The 24,789-nt window shown below is 36.9% G+C and overlaps 4 protein-coding genes across 5 annotated transcripts; 1 reads left to right on the top strand and 3 right to left on the bottom strand.

Annotated features, from left to right (window-relative positions):
• Positions 1-299: 299 nt before the first annotated feature.
• On the bottom strand, positions 300-7,418 carry LOC106450539 (DELLA protein RGL2). Of its 2 annotated transcripts, none has more exons than XM_048780259.1 (2): positions 5,681-7,418; positions 300-791 (listed from the first exon to the last, which is right to left on the bottom strand). In XM_048780259.1, the coding sequence occupies exons 1-2, from the start codon at positions 7,085-7,087 to the stop codon at positions 564-566; spliced, it is 1,635 nt and encodes a 544-aa protein (XP_048636216.1). In that variant the 5' UTR covers positions 7,088-7,418; the 3' UTR covers positions 300-563. The 2 variants fall into 2 exon arrangements, with proteins under 2 accessions (XP_048636216.1, XP_048636215.1); XM_048780258.1 differs by having other exon boundaries at positions 300-797; positions 5,687-7,418.
• Positions 7,419-9,742: 2,324 nt separating this feature from the next.
• Positions 9,743-11,262, bottom strand: LOC106453286 ((Z)-3-hexen-1-ol acetyltransferase-like). Its single transcript, XM_048780257.1, has 2 exons — positions 10,780-11,262; positions 9,743-10,693 (listed from the first exon to the last, which is right to left on the bottom strand). The coding sequence occupies exons 1-2, from the start codon at positions 11,251-11,253 to the stop codon at positions 9,758-9,760; spliced, it is 1,410 nt and encodes a 469-aa protein (XP_048636214.1). The 5' UTR covers positions 11,254-11,262; the 3' UTR covers positions 9,743-9,757.
• Positions 11,263-13,300: 2,038 nt separating this feature from the next.
• Positions 13,301-15,069, bottom strand: LOC106450540 ((Z)-3-hexen-1-ol acetyltransferase). Its single transcript, XM_013892222.3, has 2 exons — positions 14,500-15,069; positions 13,301-14,243 (listed from the first exon to the last, which is right to left on the bottom strand). The coding sequence occupies exons 1-2, from the start codon at positions 14,968-14,970 to the stop codon at positions 13,359-13,361; spliced, it is 1,356 nt and encodes a 451-aa protein (XP_013747676.2). The 5' UTR covers positions 14,971-15,069; the 3' UTR covers positions 13,301-13,358.
• Position 15,070: 1 nt separating this feature from the next.
• On the top strand, positions 15,071-17,773 carry LOC106454441 (BTB/POZ domain-containing protein At3g03510). The gene is made up of 3 exons (XM_013896559.3): positions 15,071-15,985; positions 16,071-16,131; positions 16,200-17,773. The coding sequence occupies exons 1-3, from the start codon at positions 15,951-15,953 to the stop codon at positions 17,670-17,672; spliced, it is 1,569 nt and encodes a 522-aa protein (XP_013752013.2). The 5' UTR covers positions 15,071-15,950; the 3' UTR covers positions 17,673-17,773.
• Positions 17,774-24,789: the final 7,016 nt, after the last annotated feature.

Below are 24,789 nucleotides of genomic sequence, written 5' to 3'. Positions count from 1 at the left end.
TCTATATTACATCATCAGCCCCATACTAAAGAGAGAGAACAGAACAATTTGTTTGTTCTTTTAATGTTTCAAAACAAAAAAAAATGTACCAAAAGATATTTTGATAAGAAAATCTTGTAACACAAAGGCTGACATCAGTCCTCGAAACTGAAAGTACGTTTTGGATCCGCCTTTTCAGAACCGCTCACGTTCACCACCACCAACCCCCATGTTATCAAAACGAAACAGTCCAAATACTGATAAATATCACACAAATGATCTTAATATAAACATATACATTGGGTAAAATTATAGACATATAGAAAACATTATCCCTTCCATTTATTGAAAAGCTTTGAAAAGAAGAACTAACTAGCTCGAGCTACGATACAAGGTTTTACTCGTTTCTCTCCAGTTTCTAAGATAGTCTACGCACAGGGTCCAAAACGATAAAGATGTAAACATTTAGGCAAAACATTTAAAACACACAAAAAGATTGGGTTAAAACAGTAAAACATAGCTAAAAGTTACGGTCCCTATTTTTAAACATTTATTTTTTCTCTTTCATTTTTCCCGTGTCATCTCTACGCTCCGGCGAGTTTCCACGCCGACGTGGCAATAAGTGGCCTCGTCTGCCACCCCAACATCAAACACCCGTCGTTCTCCTCAACTCTGTATCCATCTCCCCCGGCGAAAACCGATAAGAGCATGCTCGCTTGCTTAAACGCGCTGGATCCGAGAGGCACCGGGTCAAACCCGACGGATCCCATTCGGGCTTTCCACTGCGCCAGCGTCTCGTGCCTCTCGACCCGATCAGTGTGAATCTCTATGAATCAATGAAGAAGAAGATAATACTTTACTTTTTATTTCTTTCAACTTTTAAAGCGGCTATACAATGTGTTCATCTCTTTATATACACAAGTAAGAGAAACCCTAAAGCTCACGTTAGCATACTAGAGCATCAGCATCTAAGCAATGGAATCTGTTAAAGGTAGAGAAGTCTTGTGCTGTAATCTTTCGACCGTGAGCTGTCCTGTTCGTACGTTGATGACGACACTGTTTGTTAACGGCTAGTGCAGAGGGTGTTGTGGGCTTGCTACTCTGTTTGTGTATTTGTGAGCTCGGCCCAATGGTGTGTCTAGAACCTTCTGCACCAGAAAGAGTCTTTGGCTCACATAGTCTAATATCCCCCCTCAAACTTGGAATCGGAGGAAGGGAGACTCCAAGTTTGCTGCGTAGCTTGAAGAACGCGTCTTGGCCTAGAGACTTGGTGAACACATCAGCGAGCTGGAGGGATGCTGGTATGTGCTTGACCTCGAGAGCTTTGAGAGCAACACGTTCTCGAACATAATGATAGTCTAAGTCAAAGTGTTTTGTCCGTTTATGGAACATGGGATTAGCCGTTAAGCAAACAGCTGAGAGATTGTCACAGAGAAATAAGGGAGTTCGCTGCTGCTTCAGTCCCATTACAGCAAGAAGATTCTGAAGCCATACTATCTCGGAAGCTGCAATGGACATTGTCCTATACTCAGCTTCAGTTGACGATTTGGAGATAGTTTCATGACGTTTAGCTGACCATGAGATGACATTGGACCCAAGCATTGTACAGAAGCCGCCAGTAGAACGTCTTGTCTCTCTGCAGCCGGCCCAATCGCTGTCACTGTAACATAGGAGTGTAGAATCCGTGTTAGCGCGAATTGTGATACCAAGCTGCAGGGTTCCTTTAACATAACGCAAGATCCTCTTGAGAAGAGTATAATCAGATTGACTTGGAGCATGCATCCGTTGACATATGTAGTTCACCGAGAACTGAAGATCAGGTCTGGTGAGCGTTAAGTACTGTAACTTGCCCGCTAAGCTCCTGAAGTGTGACGGATCAGAGAACTGAATGTCTTGACCAGGAACTTTGTCTAATTTCAGTGGGAGAGGAGTAGGCATAGGGGCACAGTCTGACATGCCTGCAGTAACAAGAAGATCAGTAGCATATTTTTCTTGGTTCATGAAGAGACCGTCGAGATAATGATGGACTTGGATACCCAGAAAGTAATGCACCGGACCCATATCTTTCATTCTGAAGACGTTGTTCAGCTGAGAAAGCAGATTTTCAAGAAGCTGATTGTTGTTGCCTGTGAGAATCATGTCATCTACATACAGGAGGAGGTAGATAACATCCGAGCCCTGATGGTAAATGAACAAGGAAGGATCGGGAAAGCTACATTTGAAACCATACTCAAGAAGAAATGAGCTGAACTTATCGAACCAGGCTCTAGGCGCTTGCTTTAAGCCGTAGATAGCCTTTTTTAACTTCCACACATAGTCTGGCTTCTCAGAATCAACGAAGCCTGGAGGTTGGAGCAGATACACTGTTTCTTTCAAATCACCATGCAAGAAGGCGTTTTGAACATCAAGTTGTTTTAGAGCCCATTTCTTTGTTACTGCAACATGAAGAACAGCTCTTATAGTAGCAGTGCGAACCACAGGACTAAAGGTTTCAATATAGTCTATTCCTTCTTCTTGTTCGTTTCCTTTAGCCACCAGTCTACTTCTTAGTGTGAGAACACTGCCATCTGCATTTCTCTTTGTCTTAAACACCCATCTGCTGCCCAATGGGTTTTGATCATCTGCAGGTGGTACTAGCTCAAAGGTTTCTGTTTCCTCCATGTTGTGAATCTCTACTCCCATTGAAGCTGTCCAACCTTTATGTTTCAGCGCAGCTTTGACTGATTTAGGCTCAGCAAACTCATCTTTTATAGTGAACAGAGCGTATCTCGGGTTTGGTTTCACTATACCTGCTCGAGCTCTTGTAGTCATAGAATGCACTGGAGGATCTTCCTCTTCGAACTGAACCGGTTCTTCTATCTCAACTTCATCAACCACAACTTGTTGGTTCTGATCTTCATCTTCAGAATCAGACTCATCTTGTACTACCACTGGCTCAGCTTCATGAACATCACGGCGTGGTGGGAGTTCTTCCGGGATGTCTTGATTTGGTGGAGGAGCTTGACTCTGAGGTAGTAGATATGCTTCTCTCCAGGCATTGAGAAGGGAAGAACGCGAAGTTTTATGAAACCGTTGATACATATCAGCATAAGGAAATGAATTTTCATCAAATAGGACATGCCTACTGATGAAAACTTTTCCTGTTGGTGGATAGTAGCATCGGTAACCTTTATATTTCTCATTGTAGCCAAGGAAAACACAGGCCAAGGACTTGGGGTCGAGCTTGTTTGTCATATATGGACGTAGTGACGGATAGCACTTGCAACCGAAGACTCGTAGAGCAGTGTACAGAGGTGGAGTTTGATGTAGCATCTCATAAGGACTCTTCTTGTCAGAAAGAACGGAAGAAGGAAGCAGGTTGATTAAGAATACTGCAGAGAAGAAAGCTTCCACCCATAGCTGTTGTGGTACACGCCCATTGTATAACATAGTGATGCCCAACTCGGTGAGATGTCTGTGTTTGCGCTCAGCTAACCCATTCTGTTGGGGTGTGTGAGGACAAGATATCAGTTGTTTGATACCACTGCGAGCAAGATGTTGAAGAAACTCTGAGCCAATGAATTCACCTCCTCCATCGCACTGAAACTGCATAATCTTGTGTTGAAACTGAGTTTCCACGAGTTGTTGAAATCGAATGAAAACAGAATAAAACTCAGACTTCAACCTCAAAGGATAAAACCATGTGAATCTGGTATAATTGTCAATAAGGATAACATAATATTTGAAACCTTGAGTAGACACAACTGGACTAGGACCCCACAAATCACAATGTATTCTTTCCAAAGGCTGAGTAGACACAAACTCAGAAGATAAAAACGGAAGCTTACAACTCTTCCCAAACTGGCAAGCATCACAAACAGACTTGGAGCTTGACTTATTTAAAACGATAGCTTTAGACTGAGATAGAAGCTGAAGAACGTCCTTGTGAGGATGACCAAGCCGTTGATGCCAAATCTCCTCACTGGTGGCCTGCTGTCTTGATGAATAGAAAGCCTGAAACCGAACATCCTTCAGCACATAGAGATCCTTATTTCTGTGACCTTGTGTTATCACTTGCTTTGTCACCTTGTCCTTAACCAACACAGTTGAATCATCAAACGTAATTTCACAAGGATAATCAGATGTTAACTTAGAGACAGATAGTAAAGACTTGGTTATATCTGGACACACTAAAACATCTTGTAAGGGTAATGTACCTTTCGGTGTTTGCAAAGCAATTGATCCCACATGAGTTATTGGAAGATAGTCACCGTTTCCAACAATCACTTGATCGTTTCCAAGGTAAGGCTCAGCAGATTGAAGTTGTGATCTGTCACTGGTGATATGCGCTGACGCAGCTGAGTCTGGAAACCACTCGTGACCTGACTGTTGTGGATTATCAGAGAGCCTAACCGTAGCGAGAGCATCATGAAGAGTAGCTGGGGACTGATACTCGTGATCAAATCTGTTGTAGCAGCGGGGAGCAGTGTGTCCATAACGACCACATATTTGACACATGGGGCGGGAGGATGAGTTAGATCCTGAGAACTGTTGGTGAAATCCTCTTCCTCTAGTAGAATAAGAGCTTCTTCCTCTGTTTCCTCTGTTATTATAGTAGCCACGTCCTCTGGAGTAGTGACTTCTGTCAGAGTGAAACGCGAGATGTGGTGTTGTTTCAGGAGCCTGGTTATGGACTTGCAGCTTATCATCAAAGTTAACCAGCTTAAACACCGCATCTTCATATCTCATATCTGGAGTTGAGTCCATTGAATGTTCAATGACAGTACATATAGACTCATACTCCTTTCCCAACCCACTCAAGGCTCCATAGATCATCTCTTGATCTGAGACTGGAAAGCCTATAGAATCTAACTGGTCGCAAACACTCTTGACTCCACTAAGATACTCAGACATCGGTTTTTGATTCTTGGACATACCTTGCAGCTTACGCTGAAGGTCAAGCTTTCTTGTTGCTGATACACGGTTATACTTCTTCGCAAGGCTCAGCCAGACCTCATGAGCTGAGTTGAGACCGTAGACAGATCTGAGAGCTTCTTCCGTCAGAGAACCAAACAACCAAGCCATAACTAGCTGGTCACGACGCATCCACTTGACGAACTCCGGGTTGGCTTCTTCTGTAGCCACATCCCCGTTTCTGACTGTGACTGTAGGATTAGGACGAGGAGAAGATCCATTTATGTAACCAAGTAGTGACTGACTTGAAAGGAAGGATTCAAACTGTGTCTTCCACAAAAGGTAGTTTGTAGAAGAGAGTTTTAAGGTGACACACTGTGAGATGCTCAGTGATGGAGCAGACAAAGGATCCATGGATTCGGTCATGGCTCTGATACCATGTGAATCTCTATGAATCAATGAAGAAGAAGATAATACTTTACTTTTTATTTCTTTCAACTTTTAAAGCGGCTATACAATGTGTTCATCTCTTTATATACACAAGTAAGAGAAACCCTAAAGCTCACGTTAGCATACTAGAGCATCAGCATCTAAGCAATGGAATCTGTTAAAGGTAGAGAAGTCTTGTGCTGTAATCTTCCGACCGTGAGCTGTCCTGTTCGTACGTTGATGACGACACTGTTTGTTAACGGCTAGTGCAGAGGGTGTTGTGGGCTTGCTACTCTGTTTGTGTATTTGTGAGCTCGGCTCAATGGTGTGTCTAGAACCTTCTGCACCAGAAAGAGTCTTTGGCTCACATAGTCTAATAATCAGTTCCTTCCGCGGCCACCACGTTAACTATCTGTCTCCCTAAGTAAACCTCCGACATTACTCGGTCTTGGCTCGGTAAGGTGTAACTGTCTTCCAGCGAGTCGAACAAGCTCGAGTAGTAGTGAAGCGCTTCGTTGAACCTATCGAGAAAAACGACGCCGTTGTGGTTCGCTTCTTGCTCCACCATAGTAAGAATACTCGGCCTCACGGTCTTTACGGTGGTTAAGAGTTTCTCGATCGAACCGGACCGGTTTAACAGCCTGTGGAGCTCGAAAACCGAGTTAACCACTAATGTTTCCGATTCGGGCCGGGTCTCGAACATCTCCGGTTCGAGATCAGATAAACTCTCCGCCGCTAAGCCTTTGAACTCGAACTCGACGCCGATCGCCTGAGCGAACTGAGCTAGCTTCCAACCTAGCTGCTGAAGCGAGTCCGAGCTCTCCGTCTGCGGCGGTCCGACTCCGGTGAGGCGGAACGACGGTGGTCCGCCGGGTCTAACCGCTAAGGCCTGCATCAACGCCGGCCATTGCATCCCTTGGTTGAGCCCGAGGTCGATCACGTGGACTCTACGCGCCGTCGTAACGGCTTCGAGGATGGCTTGGTTCGCCGTGAAGTGAGCGAACTTTAAGTAAGGGCAAGACTCGTAGAAGTGCATCTGCAAAGCCTCTTCGAACGAGGGGCCCACAGAGGAACCGCCTGAGAGGTCTGCCGCGTAAATCCGACGCGCCAAGCCTTGTGCGAAGTAAGTAGCGACTTTCCCCATGGCTCCAGCTTGAGAAGCCGCGAGTGTCCCCACGCTTTTTACGAGCGCGTCCGCTAAGTTGAGATCTTGTTGCTGAATCGCCTCAGCGCAGGCCACCAGCGCGTGGACTAGTCTAACTCCGGTTTCTTGAGAGTCAACGACCACAACAGGGCGAGTCAACTCTCCCCAGGATCCGACTGATTCGAGTCGGATCCTTTTGCTGCTAGCTTCCTCCTCAGCACCTTCCTCCGCCTTGGGAAACGCCGAGAGACCAGGAATGGCGCTCAGACCGTACTCAGACCTATCCTCGCAAATCCGGGTCGGGTCAAGATCCGAGGGTTCCGGGTTGTTGAGCTCGGAAAGCATGGTCTCGACCCAGTTAGAGAGATCAGACGGGTTATAGTGAACGGTGTCGTTTAAGACAGTGGAACCAACGTCATCATTAGACAGCACCATCTCAAGCTGCTCGAGCTTCTGCGCTACTTCAGCCATTTCGGAAGACCGAACCTTGTAGCCAAGAACTTCGAGAAGCTCGTCCATGTTGCTGTCGTCCGCCATCTTACCCTTGATGTTATCCACCACTGAAGAAGAACCTTCACAGGAGCCAGACGGTTGTTGGGATTGTGGTGCTGGGTCCCACGTTTCTCCATGTCCTCTCTTCATCTTTCCTTCTTTGGTGATGAGAGACTGACGAAATTTATGTGAGAAAATGAGTTTTGTGGATATAAGAAAGGAGGTTTACTTTACTTCATGGGTAGGTAAGGTTTTAATGAGGATTTTTTTAAAAAGAAAAATAATTATTGGATTGGTCTTTTTATAGATGTGAGATAGTTACAGACAATTTGTGGAAACAAAGGAGAGATTCTGAGAAGAACAATATATAAACACGAGGGTGAAAGAAAGAGGTCCAATGAGAGAAGTTAATACTGTAAGTGTGTGTTTAAGAGATAAGGAGAGTGCAGAGGAGATGCCACTATAGTTTGGCACCTGTTTCCCTCTTACTTCATGTTCCTAACTCCAAGAGTTTTTACTCTTTTCACTTCCCTCAAGATATTTCTTTCTTGTAATATAATAAGGGTCCATATAATAATGATTTTAATTAAACTAAAATATTTAAACGATCGGATTGTTTGTGAGAGTCATGATTAAAATCGTTTTAAAAATTTGACAGAATAGTGACTTTTATATGAGTTATATGAGTAGCAACTGATAGTAATTTTTTTAAGTTGAAAAAATGATATATTTTTCGAAAATGTCACATAAGCCGGTTAAGCTTCTGAATCATATGGTTTACATATTTGGCTGACTGTTTTTTCGTTTTTTTTGTTTTACCAATCAAACTTTATAACTTACAAAGTTTTAGGTTATGGTGTGCTTTCGTGAGATTTGTTGGTATGATTTTCAAAGGTGTGTAGTGTAAAGTTGTCTTTAATGGGACTGTCAGAGTCTTATATACGATTATGACTTAATTGTTCTTAAAAGGCATTGAATATTGTCATATTCTTGCATACGACTTCCTTGTTCCTAATCCGAGACGGCACCAAATGCGTGTTAAGGAAATGGATTTTGTTAATGACCTTTTACAATTAGTAGAACTTAAAAACAATATTTTCATAGACATGCTATTATATTTTGCTACTAACAAAAATAATAGTTTTATCCATTTTCCTATAGATGTATGGTTCTAATTTCTACTCATTCTCTGATCTTAATCGTCAAATTGAATATCTTAATCAATTATCAAATATAAAATTATATGAAATCGTAAAATCATCTGAACTTATGATCTTCACACTGCAAGTCAGTAAAGCTTTAAAATCGAAGCCAACATGATGGTGTCATTAAGTTCCACTATACACTGAAGTAAGAATCCTATGTTGTTTGGATTTAAAGAAAACATCCATAGCAACAAAAATAGAGAAAACGAGTTTTTGTTTTCAGCAGGTTTCATGTCATAACATTGATTTTTAATGATCTAACCAAACTCATATAGTCATATTTCAGTAGATAATCAATTATAAACTGGTCTCTATAAGACGAGTATAAGTGCGAAAGATAGTATCCTCCCATTTTTTATGACGATGAGAATCTTTATTCGAATCATAATGGCGAGATATATTTGTTTTCTGTATTAGTTTGTTCACTGAGATAAAACTACAGCTTGTGAGGTGGACACATGAGCAACATGTTATGTGCCACGTAGAGGAAAACAGCCTACGAGACGTGGACAACATAAGGGTTACTTTCACTGATAGATTCATATTATTTTCTTGCTGCAGTTTATATACATATGTAATATAGACACATCAGCAGACAGCATGCATAATTAATAAAGGTTTTTTTTTTGGTATAGTGGTATCGTTTTGAAACCGAAAAGATCCTTTTGGAATATAAGAAGAGAAAAGAGTGTTGGGCATTGTTGTATGGTCCCAGTCGCAGCTTGATAGAAAATGATAGTAGTTGATGTGTTTGAAGTCACATGGTGCATGCTTTTCCATTTTGAGGCGTTTGATGTAACTTAGTATCTAAATTGATTGGTTTTGGTTTGTGGTTTATATTATTTTGTTACTTTGATTTAAAAAAAAAAAATTTGCAAGAGAACTGAAACTCAACTAGTGTTGATTTGACATGTAATTTGCAAGATATAATACTAACACTCGATTATTTTCCAATCATCCTCAAGAAGTTGAAATTTAGGGTCCATGTTTTTGTTGAAGAAAATAGAGAAAAAGAAGAGTAAAGCTTTGATTTAGTGTCCAAGTTAAAACGATGTGTTAAGAGACAAAACAACGTAGTTTGACTTAACAAATCAAACTTATTTACCATTGTATTATTAAATGCTTACTTATCTCGATTTACCGGTTGATTAACGATGTTTAGTCAAAATAGTTTATCGTGTTACACTAACGAATTCAGATAGAAAATAGGATAACCAGATTAGAGTCGTGGTTAAAACAGATCAATTGTCTGGATCGTAATTGGAGCCGGTATGAATAATGTCATGCCCACATACTAAGATAGTTGATAATGGAAAAATATTGGGTGAATTCAATAAAAGAAGCGTTACAAAAGACAGTAAGTTTTATTGATCCTATGCAATTACTTTGTTAAATATGCGACAAGCGAATATAAATAAAATTTGATGTGGCAGTTTTATTATGCATGGCATAGGCATACTAATTGATAACGTTACTGAGAATGTATATCGACTTATCAGCTTTCGTTTGCAAAGACATGAAGACAATAAACTTCCGGATGCATGTTTGATACGCCCACACAAGTAACACACCCATAACGGGCCCAACCATTAAAACCCAATAAACTGTTATTTCTTTAAATTTTAGATTTCAAGACAAATGTCTTTTTGGACTTAGCAAAGGATCCGGCCATGAAAACACCGTTGAGCTCTTCTACGAACTTCTCCATCGCTAGCGCAGGCAAGCTAATTGCCACAACAGTTCCATTCTCACCTTTTTTATTCTTAAATGGCACATAGAAGCTCACTCCTGGAAACGTGGCAATACCGGCCTTAGCGGTTCCACCGTACACCGGTTTACCCCAAGGGCCGAAATCAACTTTTCCTATATCAAAACGTCTCAAATCCGACACTATGTAGTTTTCAGCTGTCACAAACTTAGGCCGGCCTCTAGTTGCCATTAGCGCCGTCACTGACCGTATGTAGTCCTCTGTCACGCTAGACTTCGCCTCTTGTATCAACCTCAGAGGAAACTCGAGCGGTTTTTCCATCAGATCTTTTGCGGTGGCTATCGCCACAGGAATGGCAAATACGTTTCCATAGTAACCCGACGGTATGGGTGGGTTTCTAAGTTTGGAACGAGAATTGACGATGCATGTCATTCGCATCTCGGTGTTGGGGTCTGGACTCATTGCAACCGTCCGACAACGCCACAAAAACGATGTCAGCGCATCAAAAGTGCTGTTGTGGTTGTGGAGACCGGGCGGGAGGAGTCTCCTTATAGCGGCTATCTCGTCCGGACCAAAAAAGAAAGACCTAGTAACCAAACAATCTCCAACAACAACCGCTTCGGGTTCCACATATTCGTCATACTCGCGGTGAGTATGTGTCACGCGAGCATATGTACTCGCGATCAGCAACTGTCGTTCCCACACAGGTGGAACTGAAGGCGCGTGTAACCCACACGCCAACTCGCATAGTGATTTCAGAAAGAGTGACAGACCGGCTCCATCCGTCATGGTGTGGTTGATACGGAGGGCGAAGATGAATCCACCGCACTTGAGCCGCGTGACCTACACTCACGTGAATATTCTTAGAGTCGAGCTTACTTGTGAAAGAATTTAAAAGATTAAAAAAAAAATCATGACGTTTGATATACCTCAACGAGAAGTAAAGGAGTGCCAAGCAACTCACTAGAACCTTCTACGTCAAAGAGAAGCTCTTCTAAGCAAGGGAAAGGAGGAAGAAGAGCATCAGCTTCCTCCAACTCAGCAAACGTAACGTCAGCGTCTGCTTCAATGAACAAAACGCCTTCTCCGGTACAGTTCACCGCAAGTTTCCGGTTAGGACCTTCCAGGAGCCTACCAGCGAACGGGTAATAGTAAACCAGCGTCTGTCCGAGAGCTGTCCTGATCACTTGGACCGGATCAAGAGTACTTGTAAGGCTAGGTCTATAGAAAAACATAAAGGGAATTTGAAATCTCAGTCCTTGTTGGTCGTCTATGTCGGAGAGAAGCTTGAGCTCTCTTGGTGTTAGCTTAGCCGGAGTAATCAGCTCAGGCTTCCGGCGATGCACCTTGAACGAAAGACGTGGTGTGGTGGTGGATAGTGGCAAAGACAATTGATAGTCCATTGTTTGAGATTTTTTTGAGCAGACTTAACATAAGATATTGTTTTAACCATATTATATACAAACCGCACTATCATAATATCGCACATTTTAAACGTATGTTAGTTAGGGTTCTTTTGAAAAAAAATTGGTTAGCGATAATGTTTCGGCTTAGAAAGCTAGTTGATTAACTTTCTTTGGAAAAACGTGTTTTCTGTTTGAAATAAGGCGTATAATTGTCTGTATTTAGATATCGACACTTGTTTGTGTGGGTGAAACTGATTGGCTGTCACCAAAAGGACCATGGTACATGTTTGTGTGGGTGAAATTGTAAATCACATAAAGAGGTCCGTGAAGCTATTTGGTTCCTTGATTACATCACAGTCAGTATACCACAATTTGGTGAGGACTCGAGCATCTCTGGAGGAGATATGTGGGTAATATAACCTGATTGGTTCACTTATTTTCAAGATCAGAAATCGTTGTGCCCATTAATCATCTGTAGTAACTACTTGTCTCATATTAGAGATAACTGTCAAAAAGTTATGAAAAAGCTCTTTGGGGTTATTAATCATCTGTAGTAACTACTTGTCTCATGTCTGTTAAAACAAGTTGGATCTTTACTGGGCTTTCATATAAATATCACTAAACGTGGGTCGGCTCTGCATATTTTATTTCGGATCATTAGAAAACGAGGTGGGCTCGGCGGGAATGTTCAAGATTGAGAAGGAGAAAGCGATGATGATGGTGATGTTGATGATCACAGATCACCATTGCTGCTTTCAAACTAATGCATAAAATGGGAAAGAGTATAATACTTCTATAAATTTTTCTAAATATGCATAAATGATCACATGACTTTTTGAAATAGATGTTCTTTTCTACACTTGGAATCTTGTAAACTTATAAACTGTCCACACAATGTGTTGTCACTATCATTTGGTAGAGTGGGGAGATCCATAAACATTAAAACGGGCCAAAAAAAAAATATATGCATGTGTTTTTGGTACGTCTTTTTTGTAAAAAAAATGTTTTATGGTACTTGGTACATGCATGCATATGACATGCAAAATTTAGCAAATACTTCACGTTCTTTTTACTCAACGTTTTGTTTATACTCAGAAATATTTCTTGGGAGTCAACAGTAAAGGTTTATTTACTTGTTTCTATTTGAATGATTACATGAAAAATAAATAAAAGAATGTTAACTCTGCGAGCTTTTAATTTGTATCGTGCCCTGAATGAAGTGTATCTTATCTTGTGATTGTCTATTTATCGTGTAATCAATTATATATTTAGTAATTAACCTTTCGTCTGATAATTATAACAACTAGTCGAATAGAAGTGGAAGGGAACTGGACAAGTGGCATTAATGTGAATGGTAACGTGAACACTTCTGCATATGGTCTTTCGTTCTTTGGAATCTGCCAGTAATAATTCCTGGGCTTCAGCATTTTCAGATATTTTGAAAGTTTGTAGCTTAAGTGTCTTCATTCAATCGCTGGCTTCCTTTGTCATTAAATTGTTTCCCATTTGTTATATTTATAATTATTTATCATAGTAATGGTTGAAAAGAATGTTTCAAACTTTGGTTTATATATGCCAACAGTGGATTGTCCCACAAGTCGGATATTTTCATAATGAGTCATGAGCATATTTATTATCAAGATCCAAGAAAAAAAAAAAAACAAACTGGGAGGTCTATTTCTAGAATGGAATCTTTTTTTGAGTGTCACGGACTGACGACCCTGTATTTTGAGCGTCACAGGCTCACGATCCCGTCTCCATGAGATCAGGAACCAATAGGAGCCGCTATGAATAATGTCTTGCCCACATACCAAAATAATTGGTAATGAATAATTCTCGGTTGAATTCGTTAAGATAAGCGTTAGAACTTGGGAGATACTTCTCCTCCAATATAATAAATCGATAACTGAAGAATGATATTACTATTATGTTCTTGCCTATATAAGTATATATAGTGTTCTTGCATGTATTGGTCTCTAGATGATGTGACAATTTTATTATGCAAGGCATACAAATAAATACGTTACTGATAATGCATATCGACTGATCAGCTTTAAGAGCGAAGACCTTATAATGATAATAATGCATGTTTTCTAAATCCGTTAGGTCACATGTAACACACCATCAAGCTCTTCTACGAACTTCTCCATCGCTTGCACCGGCAAGCTAATTGCCACAACGGTTCCGCTCACACCTTTTCTATTCATAAAAGGCACGTAGAAGCTCACTCCTGGAAACACTGCGATACCGGCCTTAGCGGTTCCACCGTACACAGGTTTACCCCACGGCCCGAAATCAACTTTTCCTAAATCAAAATGTCTCAAATCCGACACTATGTAGTTTCCAGCTGCCACAAACATAGGCCTTCCTCTAGTTGCCATTAGTGCCATCATCGACCGTATGTAGTCTTCTGTCACGCTCTTCTTCGCCTCTTGTATCAACCTCAGAGGAAACTCGAGCGGTTTCTCCATTAGATCTTTTGCGGTAGCTATCGCCACAGGAATGGCAAAAACGTTACCGTAGTAACCGGATGGTATGGGCGGGTTGCTAAGTTTGGAACGAGAATTGACGATGCATGTCATTCGCATCTCGGTGTTGGGGTCAGGACTCAGTGCAATCGTCCGACAACGCCACAAAAACGATGTCATCGCTTCAAAAGTGGTGTTGTGGAGATCGGCCGGGAGGAGTCCCCGTATAGTGGAAATCTCCTCCGGACCAAAAAAGAAAGACCTACTAACTAAAAAGTCTCCAACAACAACTGCTTCAGGTTGCACTTTATCATCATACTCGCGGTGCGTATGTGTCACACGCGCAGATGCACTCGCAATCAGGGACTCTCGTTCCCACACTGGTGGAACCGACGGCGCGTGTAACCCACATGCCAACTCGCATAGTGATTTCAGAAAGAGGGACAGACCAGCTCCATCAGTCATGGTGTGGTTGAAACGGAGGGCGAAGATGAATCCGCTACACTTGAGACGTGTGACCTACACTCATGGAAACGTTTTTAGAATCCATTTGCTTGTGAAAACAATAGAAATTTCTTGTATTTTACATAATCACTTTTTTTAGCAAAAAAGAAAAACAATAGATATTTCTCAACACACCAATTATATTAATATTTAATTAAAATTTTCTAAAAAAATATTCATGAGACTTTCACATAGTCTATGGTGAAAAATTCTCCAATAAGGATGATCTAATAACTGTAAAGATATTTTTTTTTTATCACGTTTGATATACCTGAACGAGAAGCAAAGGAGTGTTAAGAAGCTCGCTGGAACCTTCTACGTCAAAGAGAAGCTCTTCTAAGCAAGGGAAAGGGGGAAGAAGAGCATCAGCTTCTTCCAACTTAGCCAACGTAACGTCAGCGTCTGCTTCAATGAACAAAACGCCTTCTCCCGTACAGTCCACCGAAAGTTTTCGGTTAAGACCTTCCCGGAGCCTACCAGCGAACGGGTAATAGTAAACCAGCGTCTGAGCCAGAGCTCTCCTGACCACTTGAACCGGATCAAGATTATTAGTAAGGTTAGGTCTATAGAAAAAGATAACAGGAATTTGAAATCTCAGTCCTTGTTGGTCGTCTATGTCGGAGAGAGGTTTGAGCTCTCGTGGCGTTGGCTTAGCCGGAGTGACAAGCTCAGGCTGCCGGCGATGCACCTTAAAAGAGAGACATGTGGTGGTGGATGGTGGCAAAGATACTTGATAGTCCATGGTTTGAGACTTTTTTGAGGATAGACTTAAACACAAGACACTGTATTAACCACATAATATACAAACATATAAACATAATAATGCACATTTTAAAAACATATGTTGGTTTGGTACTTTTTTGTTGGCTACTGTATAAGGTTAGGTACTGGTACTATGCCACGTTATTACCGATAATGTTTGTTGATTGACTTTTTAGAAAAATGTGTTTTCTATTTATTTTTATTTCCTAGTTGGGAAAGAATGATTTCTTTCATCTTCTTAGCATGTTTTGTGCTATTTTATAGTCGTAACACACAAAAGTAAGTGATAATTTCTACCCAAATGAAAACAATATCACAGTTAAACTACGTTTTAACATCTATACGTAATACATGCACATGATCGACTGTATTCATTCATCTATAAAAGGTAATGAACCGATACCAATTTTGTTTGTGTGATGAATCTGCAAATCATAAAAGAGGTTCTTGAAAGCTAATTGGTTCCATGATTACATCACAAATATATTAAACATTGGTTCTTCATTTCTTTTTAAGTTCAGGAAGATCCAATTAACAAATGATTTGTCTCTCTAAAATACAACGTGTCAGAGTGAAACTATAAAGCATGATATAAGGAAAAAGAAAACTGGTTAATAGAAGTACTATTAATACAGATTAAATCACATATTTAACCAGAAATATCGGTAAAGGAATAAAACAGCTTACTTAGGAGTTAACGTTTTTCACTTGAGAAAATCCCACAATATCATAACAATACTTCCTACATCTCTGCATGAACCACATTTTTCTTCTAACGTTACTTTTTTTCTTTCTTCTATAGCTTTTGACTTAATCTTCAGTGTTGAAGAATTGCTTTTCTCTTCCTATTCTCTGTTTTTCTCCATCGTTACATAGTTCCGTGAACCACAAGCTTGTATTCCTTCGACAACAAGTTAGAGTCACAATCTCTTTCGATTAAACAGAAAGGCTACTACAAAAATGTCAGATGGATACTCGAAGAACACTATGACCCGGTAAGACTCTTATTCTATTTGGTTCAGGTTAGTTTTATAATCAACTCTATAAATATTATTAGCCCTAATGTTTCATCATCTGTAGAAACTCAAAGCCACCAGATCTTGAACTCTACGTGAAAGGAGTCCCATTTCATCTTCACAATGTAAGCTTCCTGCACTCAATTTCTTCTGATTTATAGGGTTTTTGACTTTGGTTTTGGTGTTTGTTTAGGAAACTTTGGCTAAGAAGTCTGCCAAAGTGACAACACTACTCGAGTGTAAGAAGATCGATGAACTGCGGTGGATCCTCAAAGACATTGACGTGGAACCGACAACCTTCTTCCTCGTGGTTAGATTCTGCTATGGCTACAAGATCCATTTATCATCTGAAAACATCCTCTCTGTTCTCTGCACCGCTTATTACCTAGAGATGAACGATGATCACATCTCTAATAATTTGCTGAACAAGGCAGTAACGTTTTTGGAACAACGACTTCTTATGAGCTGGAACGAGACGGTGAAAGCTCTTGCTGTCTGCAGCGACAAGATTCTTGACAAAATCTCTGATGTTGGACTCACTGAAGTCTTCTTAGACTCTCTTCTCGAAAAGGCTCTCAAAGATCCTAGTTTACTCGAATATCTTACTACGTTACCTCTTAGGTTATATGAACCATTGATCCAGGAAGCTAGTAAGCACAATGTCTCGGTCGAAAACCTCGTGGAATCGGTCTACAACTACGCGAAAAGATACGTTTTCGAGAAATATTCTGGAGATGAAAGCGTTTCAAGAAACAAGAGACAAGTTCTTGAAGCTGTTGAGAGGCTTTTGCCTCACCAAAGAGGAGCTATCTCCTGTGGATTCTTGTTCAAATCTCTTAAAGAATCGATGTTTCTCGATGCTTCTCCTGACTGTCGAAAAGGGTTTGAAGATAGGATAAGCAAACAGCTAGATATGGCCACATCAAAAGATCTTATGATTCTATTACCAAACAAAGTGGGAGGAGGAGCTTATGACACCAACCTCTTGAAAACCATTCTCCAGAGCTTCTACAGTAACTACAACGTCTCTGACGTTTCGAGGTTTGTGAGCGTAGCAAGAATGCTTGAAGAGTTTCTATTGGATGCTGCAGCGAGTGATGCTGGTTTAAGTGTAGAAACGTTCAAGGCGTTTGGAGAAATAACGTTTGCTGCGTCTTGCGATGTTTTGAGATACTCTGATGGAATCTACAGAGCGGTTGATGTGTTCTTGGAGAGGCATAGAGATGATCTGACTGAAACTGAGAAGATGGAAGCTTGTAGAGTTCTTGACTGCAAGAAGCTTTCGCCTGAGGCTTGTGAGCATGCTTCGAAGAATGAGAAGCTTCCGTTGAGGATTGTTGTGCAGGTTTTGTTCTTTGCTCAAAAGCAGATTCAGGATAAGGTGGCTAGAGAAATGGAAAGTGTAGAGGATAAAGATGACGATGATGACATTGAGGATATGAATAAGAAGCTGCTGAGGCTTGACATTGAGTCTGATTACAGTGAGAAAAGAGAGATTGAGAATCTTGAATGTGTTGTTCATTGCGTGAAGGAGAAGAAAGAAGAGAGGAAGATAAGTGTGTGGAGAGAAGTGAAGAGGAAGTTTGGTTGTATGACTTCTTTGACTGTGGATGCTTGCAATTGTCACATCAAGAAGAGGAAGAAGACTTATCATCACTACAAATAACAACTTTACTCTATTCTTGTTCTGTTACAATTTTACTTTTATTCTGTTTTTTTCTCTGTTTTGGCAAAGTCTCCTGTTTCTGACTTTTGCTCTATTTAATTTTCCTCATATTTTGGCCGGGGGGGGGGGGGGGGGGGGGGGGGGTGGGTGGGGGGGGGGGGGGGGGGGGGTACTGGCCGAGCTCGCTCGATCTAGTAAAACCGAAACAGAACTAAAGTAAAAGTAGTTTGAATTCGGTAAATATTGCATAAATCGAATGGATATTAGTTTAATCCCTACGAAAATATACTTTTGAATTTTTCTCAAAATCTATGTATTTAATCCCTACGAAAATATTGAGTTTTTCGGTAGATACTCTATATACGAAAGCCTATGATCTTTTGTGTTGTTTTAAAATTTCTAAACACATTCAACATTTGTATTAATCTTTATTAAACTCTCCTTTATGGTACACGCGCATCGTTTTAATTTTTTGTCAATTAATTTCGTAAAACTTCATAATATTCTTTAAATTGGTGGACTAACCACTAAAAAATCGTTATTTTCTAGAAAAAAGAAGACAACAAAAATTTCAAACCTCTTTGACCTTCATCATATGTTAGTGAAGGATGCAACTATGCATTAAAACATTATTTTCATATTTTTCAAATTTTCTCAAAATCTATGTGTTAACCCCTACGAAAATATTGAATTTTTTGGTAAATGCTCTATATACTTAAGCCTATGATCTTTATGTTGTTTTAAAATTTCTAAACACATTCTACATTTGATATTAATGTATATTAAACTCTCTTTCATGGTACGTGAACATCTTTTTAATTTTTTTTTGTCAATTAATTTAGTAAAACTTTAAAATACTCCTTAAATTGGTGGACTAACCACAATAAAATCGTTATTTTCTAGAGAAATGGTGCCAACAAAAATTTCAAACCTCTTTGCCTTGATAATATGTTAGTGAATGATGCAACTATGCATTAAAATAATATTTTCATATTTTTAAAATTTTCTTAAAATCTATGTGTTAACAACCCCTACGAAAATATTGAATTTTTCGATAAATGCTCTATATACTGAAGCCAATGATCTATAGTGTTTTTTTAAAATTTCTAAACACATTCTACATTTGTATTAATGTATATTAAACTCTCTTTCATAGTACATGCAAATCGTTTTAATTTTTTGTCAATTAATTTAGTAAAACTTCATAATACTTTCTAAATTGGTGGATAACCATTGTAAAATCGTTATTTTCTAGAGAAACACAAACAAAAAAAGTTTCAAACCTCTTTGACCTTCATCATATGTTAGTGAAAGATGCAAATATCCATTAAAAATTATTTTCATATTTTTTGAATTTTTCTCAAAATCTATGTGTTAACCCCTACGAAAATATTGAATTTTTTGGTAAATACTCTATATACTTAAGCCTATGATATTTAGTGTTGTTCTAAAATTTCAAAACACATTATACATTTGAATTAATGTATATTAACTCTCTTTCATAGTACGTAGACATCGTTTTAATTTTTTGTCAATTAATTTAGTAAAATTTCATAATACTCAAATTGGTGGACTAACCACTATAAAATCGCTATTTTCTAGAGAAACGGTGCCAACAAAAGTTTCAAAACTCTTTGACATTCATCACATGTTAGTGAATGATGCAACAATGCATTAAAATAGTATTTTCATATTTTTGATTTTTTCTCAAAATCTATGTGTTAACCCCTACGAAAATATTGAATTTTTCGGTAAATGCTCTATATACTTAAGCCTATGATCTTTCGTGTTGTTTTGAAATTTATAAACACATTATACATTTGCATTAATGTATATTAAACTCTCTTTTTTGGTACGTAGACATCGTTTTAATTTTTGTCAATTTATTTACTAAAACTTCATAATACTCTTTAAATTGGTGGACTAACCACTATAAAATTGCTATTTTTTGGAGAAACGGTGCCAACAAAAGTTTCAAACCTCTTTGACATCCATTGTATGTTACTGAAGGATGAAACTATGCATTAAAACAGTATTTTCATATTTTTGAATTTTTCTCAAAATCTATGTGTTAACCCCTACGAAAATATTGAATTTTCGGTAAATGCTCTATATACTTAAGCATATGATCTTTAGGGTTGTTTTAAAATTTCTAAATATATTCTTCATTTGTATTAATGTATATGAAACTCTCTTTCATGGTACGTAGACATCGTTTTAATTTTTTTCAATTTATTTGGTAAAACTTCATACTACTCTTTAAATTGGTGGACTAACCACTATACAATAGCTATTTTCTAGAGAAACGGTGCCAACGAAAGTTCCAAACCTTTTTGACCTTCATCATATGTTCGTTAAGGATGCAACTATGCATTATTACAATATTTTATATTTTTTGAATTTTTCTCAAAATCTATGAGTTAACCCCTACAAAAATATTGATTTTTTTCGGTAAATGCTCTTTATACTGAACCCTATGATCTTTAGTGTTGTTTTAAAAATTCTAAACACATTCTACATTTTTATTAATGTATATTAAATACATTAAACTCTTTTTCATGGTACATGGGTGTCATTTTAATTTTTTGTCAATTAATTTAGTAAAACTTCATAATATTCTCTAAATTGGTGGACGAACCACTATAAAATCTTTATTCTCTAGAAAACCGGAGACAACAAAGGTTCCGAACCTCATTGACCTTCATCATATGTTAGTGAAGGATGCAAATATGCATTAAAACAATATTTTCATATTTTTTTGATTTTTCTCAAAATCTATGAGTTAACCCCTACGAAAATATTGAGTTTTTCGATTAATGCTCTATATACTTAATCATATAATCTTTAGTGTTGTTTTAAATTTTCTAAACATATTCTACATTTGTATTAATGTATATTAAACTCTCTGTCATGGTACATGGACATCTTTTTAAATTTTGCCAATTAATTTAGTAAAATTTCATAATACTCAAATTGGTGGACTAACCACTATAAAATCACTATTTTTTAGAGAAACGATGGCAACAAAAGTTTCAAAACTCTTTGACCTTCATCATATGTTAGTGAAGGATGCAACTATGCATTAAAACAGTATTTTCATATTTTTCTTAAAATCTAAGTGTTAATTCCCTACGAAAATATTAATTTTTTCGGTAAATGCTCTATATACTTAACCATATGATCTTTAGTGTTGTTTTAAAATTTCTAAACATATTATATATTTGTATTAATGTATATTAAACTCTCTTCCATGGTACATAGACATCGTTTTAAATTTTTGTCAATTAATTTAGTAAAATTTCATAATACTCAAATTGGTGGACTAACTACTATAAAATCGCTATTTTTTAGAGAAACGGTGCCAACAAAAGTTCCAAAAGTCTTTGACCTTCATAATATGTTAGTGAAGGATGCAACTATGCATTAAAACAGTATTTTCATATTTTTGATTTTTTTTTTCCAAATCTATGTGTTAACCATACGAAAATATTAAATTTTTCGGTAAATGATCTATATACTTAAGCATATGATCGTTAGTGTTGTTTTAAAATTTCTAAACATATTTTACATTTGTATTAATGTATATTAAACTCTCTTTCATGGTACGTGGACATCATTTTAAATTTTTGTCAATTAATTTAGTAAAATTTCATAATACTCAAATTGGTGGACTAACCACTATTAAATCGCTATTTTTTAGAGAAACGGTGCCAACAAAAGTTTCCAAACTCTTTGACCTTCATCATATGTTAGTGAAGGATGCAAATATGCATTAAAATGTATTATTTTTATTTTTTGAATTTTTCTCAAAATCTATGTGTTAACCCGTACGAAAATATTGAATTTTTCAGTAAATGCTCTATATATTTAAGCATATGATCTTTAGTGTTGTTTCAAAATCTCTAAACACATTCTACATTTGTATTAATGTATATTAAAATCTTTTTCATGGTACATGAGCATCATTTCAATTTTTTGTCAATTAATTTAGTAAAATTTCATAATACTCTTTAAATTGGTGGACTAACCGTTATAAATAGCTATTTTCTAGAGAAACGTTGCCAACAAAAATTCTAAACCTCTTTGAAATCCATTGTATGTTACTGAAGGATGCAAATATGTATTAAAAATGTATTTTCATATTTTTGAATTTTTCTGAAAATCTATGTGCTAACAACCCCTACGAATATAATGATTTTTTTCGGTAAATGTTCTATATACTTAAGCATATAATCTTTAGTGTTGTTTTAAAATCTCTAAACAAATTCTACATTTTTAATAATGTATATTAAACTATCTTTTATGGTACGTGGACATCGTTTTAAATTTTTGTCAATGAATTTAGTAAAACTTCATAATACTCTTTAAATTGGTGGACTAACCACTATAAAATCGCTATTTTCTAGAGAAACGGTGCCAAAAAAAGTTTCAAAACTCTTTGACCTTTATCATATGTGAGGGAAGGATGCAACTATGCATTAAAACAGTATTTTCATATTTTTTTAATTTTTCTCAAAATCTATGTGTAACCCTTACGAAAATATTGAATTTTTCGGTAAATGCTCTATATACTGAAGCCTATGATCCTTAGTGTTGTTTTAAAATCTCTAAACACATTCTACATTTGTTGTAATGTATATTAAACTATTTTTCATGGTACATGGGCATCTTTTAATTTTTTGTCAATTAGTTTAGTAAAACTTCATAATACTCTCTAAATTGGTGGACTAACCACTATAAAATCGTTATTCTCTAGAAAAACGGAGACAACAAAGGTTCCAAACCTCTTTGACCTTCATCATATGTTAGTGAAGGAAGAAACTATGCATTAAAACAGTATTTTTCATATTTGTTTTAATTTTCTCAAAATCAATGTGTAATCCCTACAAAAATATTGAATTTTTCGGTAAATGCTCTATATAATTAAGTCTATGATCTTTAGTGTTGTTTTAAAAATTCTAAACACATTCTAGATTTGAATTAATGTATATTAAACTCTCTTTCATGGTATGTGGACATCGTTTTAATTTGTTTCAATTTATTTAGTAAAACTTCATACTACTCTTTAAATTGGTGGACTAACCACTATAAAATAGCTATTTTCTAGAGAAACGGTGCCAACAAAAGTTCCAAACCTTTTTGACCTTCATCATATGTTCGTGAAGGATGAAACTATACATTAAAATATTTTCATACTTTTTGAATTTTTCTCAAAATCTATGAGTTAACCCCTACGAAAATATTGATTTTTTCGGTAAATGCTCTATGTACTTAATCATATGATCTTTACTGTTGTTTTAAAATTTTCTAAACATATTCTACATTTGTATTAATGTATATTAAACTCTCTTTCATGGTACGTGGACATCGTTTTAAGTTTTTGTCAATTAATTTAGTAAAACTTCATAATACTCTTTAAATTAGTGGACTAACCACTATAAAATCGCCATTTTCTAGAGAAACAATGCCAAAAAAAGTTTCAAAACTCTTTGACCTTCATCATATGTTAGTGAAAGATGCAACTGTTCATTAAAACATTATTTTCTTATTTTTGAATTTTTCTCAAAATTTATGTGTTAATTAACCCCTACGAAAATATTGAAGTTTTCGGTAAACGTTCTTTAAACTGAAGCCTATGATCTTTAGTGTTGTTTTAAAATCTCTAAACACATTCTACATTTGTATTAATGTATATTAAACTCTTTTTCATGGTACATGGGCATCTTTTAATTTTTTTGTCAATTAATTTAGTAAAACTTCATAATACTCTCTAAATTAGTGGACTAACCACTATAAAATCGCTATTTTCTAGAAAAACGGAGACAACAAAGGTTCCAAACTTCTTTGACCATCGTCGTATATTAGTGAAAGTTGAAACTATGCATTAAAACAGTATTTTCATATTTTTTAATTTTTCTCAAAATATATGTGTAACCCCTACGAAAATATTAAATTTTTTGGTTAATGCTCTATATACTTAAGCCTATGATGTTTAGTGTTGTTTTTAAAATTTCTTAACACATTCTATATTTGAATAATGTATATTAAACTCTCTTTCATGGTACGTGAACATCGTTTAATTTTTTGTCAATTTATTTAGTAAAACTTCATAATAATCTTTAAATTGGTGGACTAACCACTACAAAATCGCTATTTCCTAGAGAAACGGTGCCAACAAAAGTTTCAAACCTCTTTGATCTTCATCATATGTTAGTGAAGGATGCAACTATGCATTACTACAATATTTTCATATTTTTTGAATTTTTCTCAAAATCTATGAGTTAACCCCTACGAAAATATTGAATTTTTCGGCAAATGCTCTTTATACTGAAGCCTATGATCTTTAGTGTTGTTTTAAAATTTCTAAACACATTCTGCATTTGTTTTAATGTATATTAAACTCTTTTTCATGGTACATGGGCATCATTTTAATTTTTTGTCAATTAATTTAGTAAAACTTTGTAATACTCTCTAAATTGGTGGACTAACCACTATAAAATCATTATTCTCTAGAAAAACGGAGACAACAAAGGTTACGAACCTCATTGACCTTCATCATATGTTAGTGAAGGATGCAACTAAGCACTAAAATAGTATTTTCATATTTTTGAATTTGTTTCTCAAAATCTATGTGTTTAAACCCTACGAAAACAATGACTTTTTCGGTAAATGCTTTATATACTTAAGCATACGACCTTTAGTGTTGTTTAAATTTTAAAAACCATTCTATATTGTTTTAATGTCTATTAACTCGATTTCATGGTACGTGGACATCGTTTTATATTTTATCAATTAATTTAGTAAAACTTCATAATACTCTTTAAATTGGTGGACTAACTACTATAAAATGGCTATTTTCTAGAGAAACAATGCCAACAAAACTTTCAAACCTCTTTTACATTCATCATATGTTAGTGAAAGATGCAACTCTTCATTAAAAAAGTATTTTCATATATTTGAATTTTTCTCAAAATTTATGTGTTAACCCCTACGAAGATATTGAATTTTCGGTCAATGCTCTTTATACTGAAGCCTATGATCTTTAGTGTTGTTGAAAACTTCTAAGCACATTTTATATTTGTATTAATGTATATGAAACTCTTTTCCATCGTACATG

The sequence above is a fragment of the Brassica napus genome, chromosome A5, assembly GCF_020379485.1.
Source record: "Brassica napus cultivar Da-Ae chromosome A5, Da-Ae, whole genome shotgun sequence".
NCBI lineage: Eukaryota > Viridiplantae > Streptophyta > Magnoliopsida > Brassicales > Brassicaceae > Brassica > Brassica napus.
This window is presented reverse-complemented; position numbering and strand designations above follow the sequence as displayed.

Coding starts and splice junctions, on each gene's coding strand:
- LOC106454441 (XM_013896559.3), top strand. CDS start 15,951: ATGTCAGATGGATACTCGAAGAACACTATGACCCG. Junction 15,986..16,070: donor TCGAAGAACACTATGACCCG/GTAAGACTCTTA, acceptor CATCATCTGTAG/AAACTCAAAGCCACCAGATC. Junction 16,132..16,199: donor TCCCATTTCATCTTCACAAT/GTAAGCTTCCTG, acceptor GTGTTTGTTTAG/GAAACTTTGGCTAAGAAGTC.
- LOC106453286 (XM_048780257.1), bottom strand. CDS start 11,253: ATGGACTATCAATTGTCTTTGCCACTATCCACCACCACACCACGTCTT. Junction 10,694..10,779: donor CTCCTTTACTTCTCGTTGAG/GTATATCAAACG, acceptor ACGTGAGTGTAG/GTCACGCGGCTCAAGTGCGG.
- LOC106450539 (XM_048780259.1), bottom strand. CDS start 7,087: ATGAAGAGAGGACATGGAGAAACGTGGGACCCAGCACCACAATCCCAA. Junction 792..5,680: donor TGGCCGCGGAAGGAACTGAT/TATTAGACTATG, acceptor ATTCACACTGAT/CGGGTCGAGAGGCACGAGAC.
- LOC106450540 (XM_013892222.3), bottom strand. CDS start 14,970: ATGGACTATCAAGTATCTTTGCCACCATCCACCACCACATGTCTCTCT. Junction 14,244..14,499: donor CTCCTTTGCTTCTCGTTCAG/GTATATCAAACG, acceptor CCATGAGTGTAG/GTCACACGTCTCAAGTGTAG.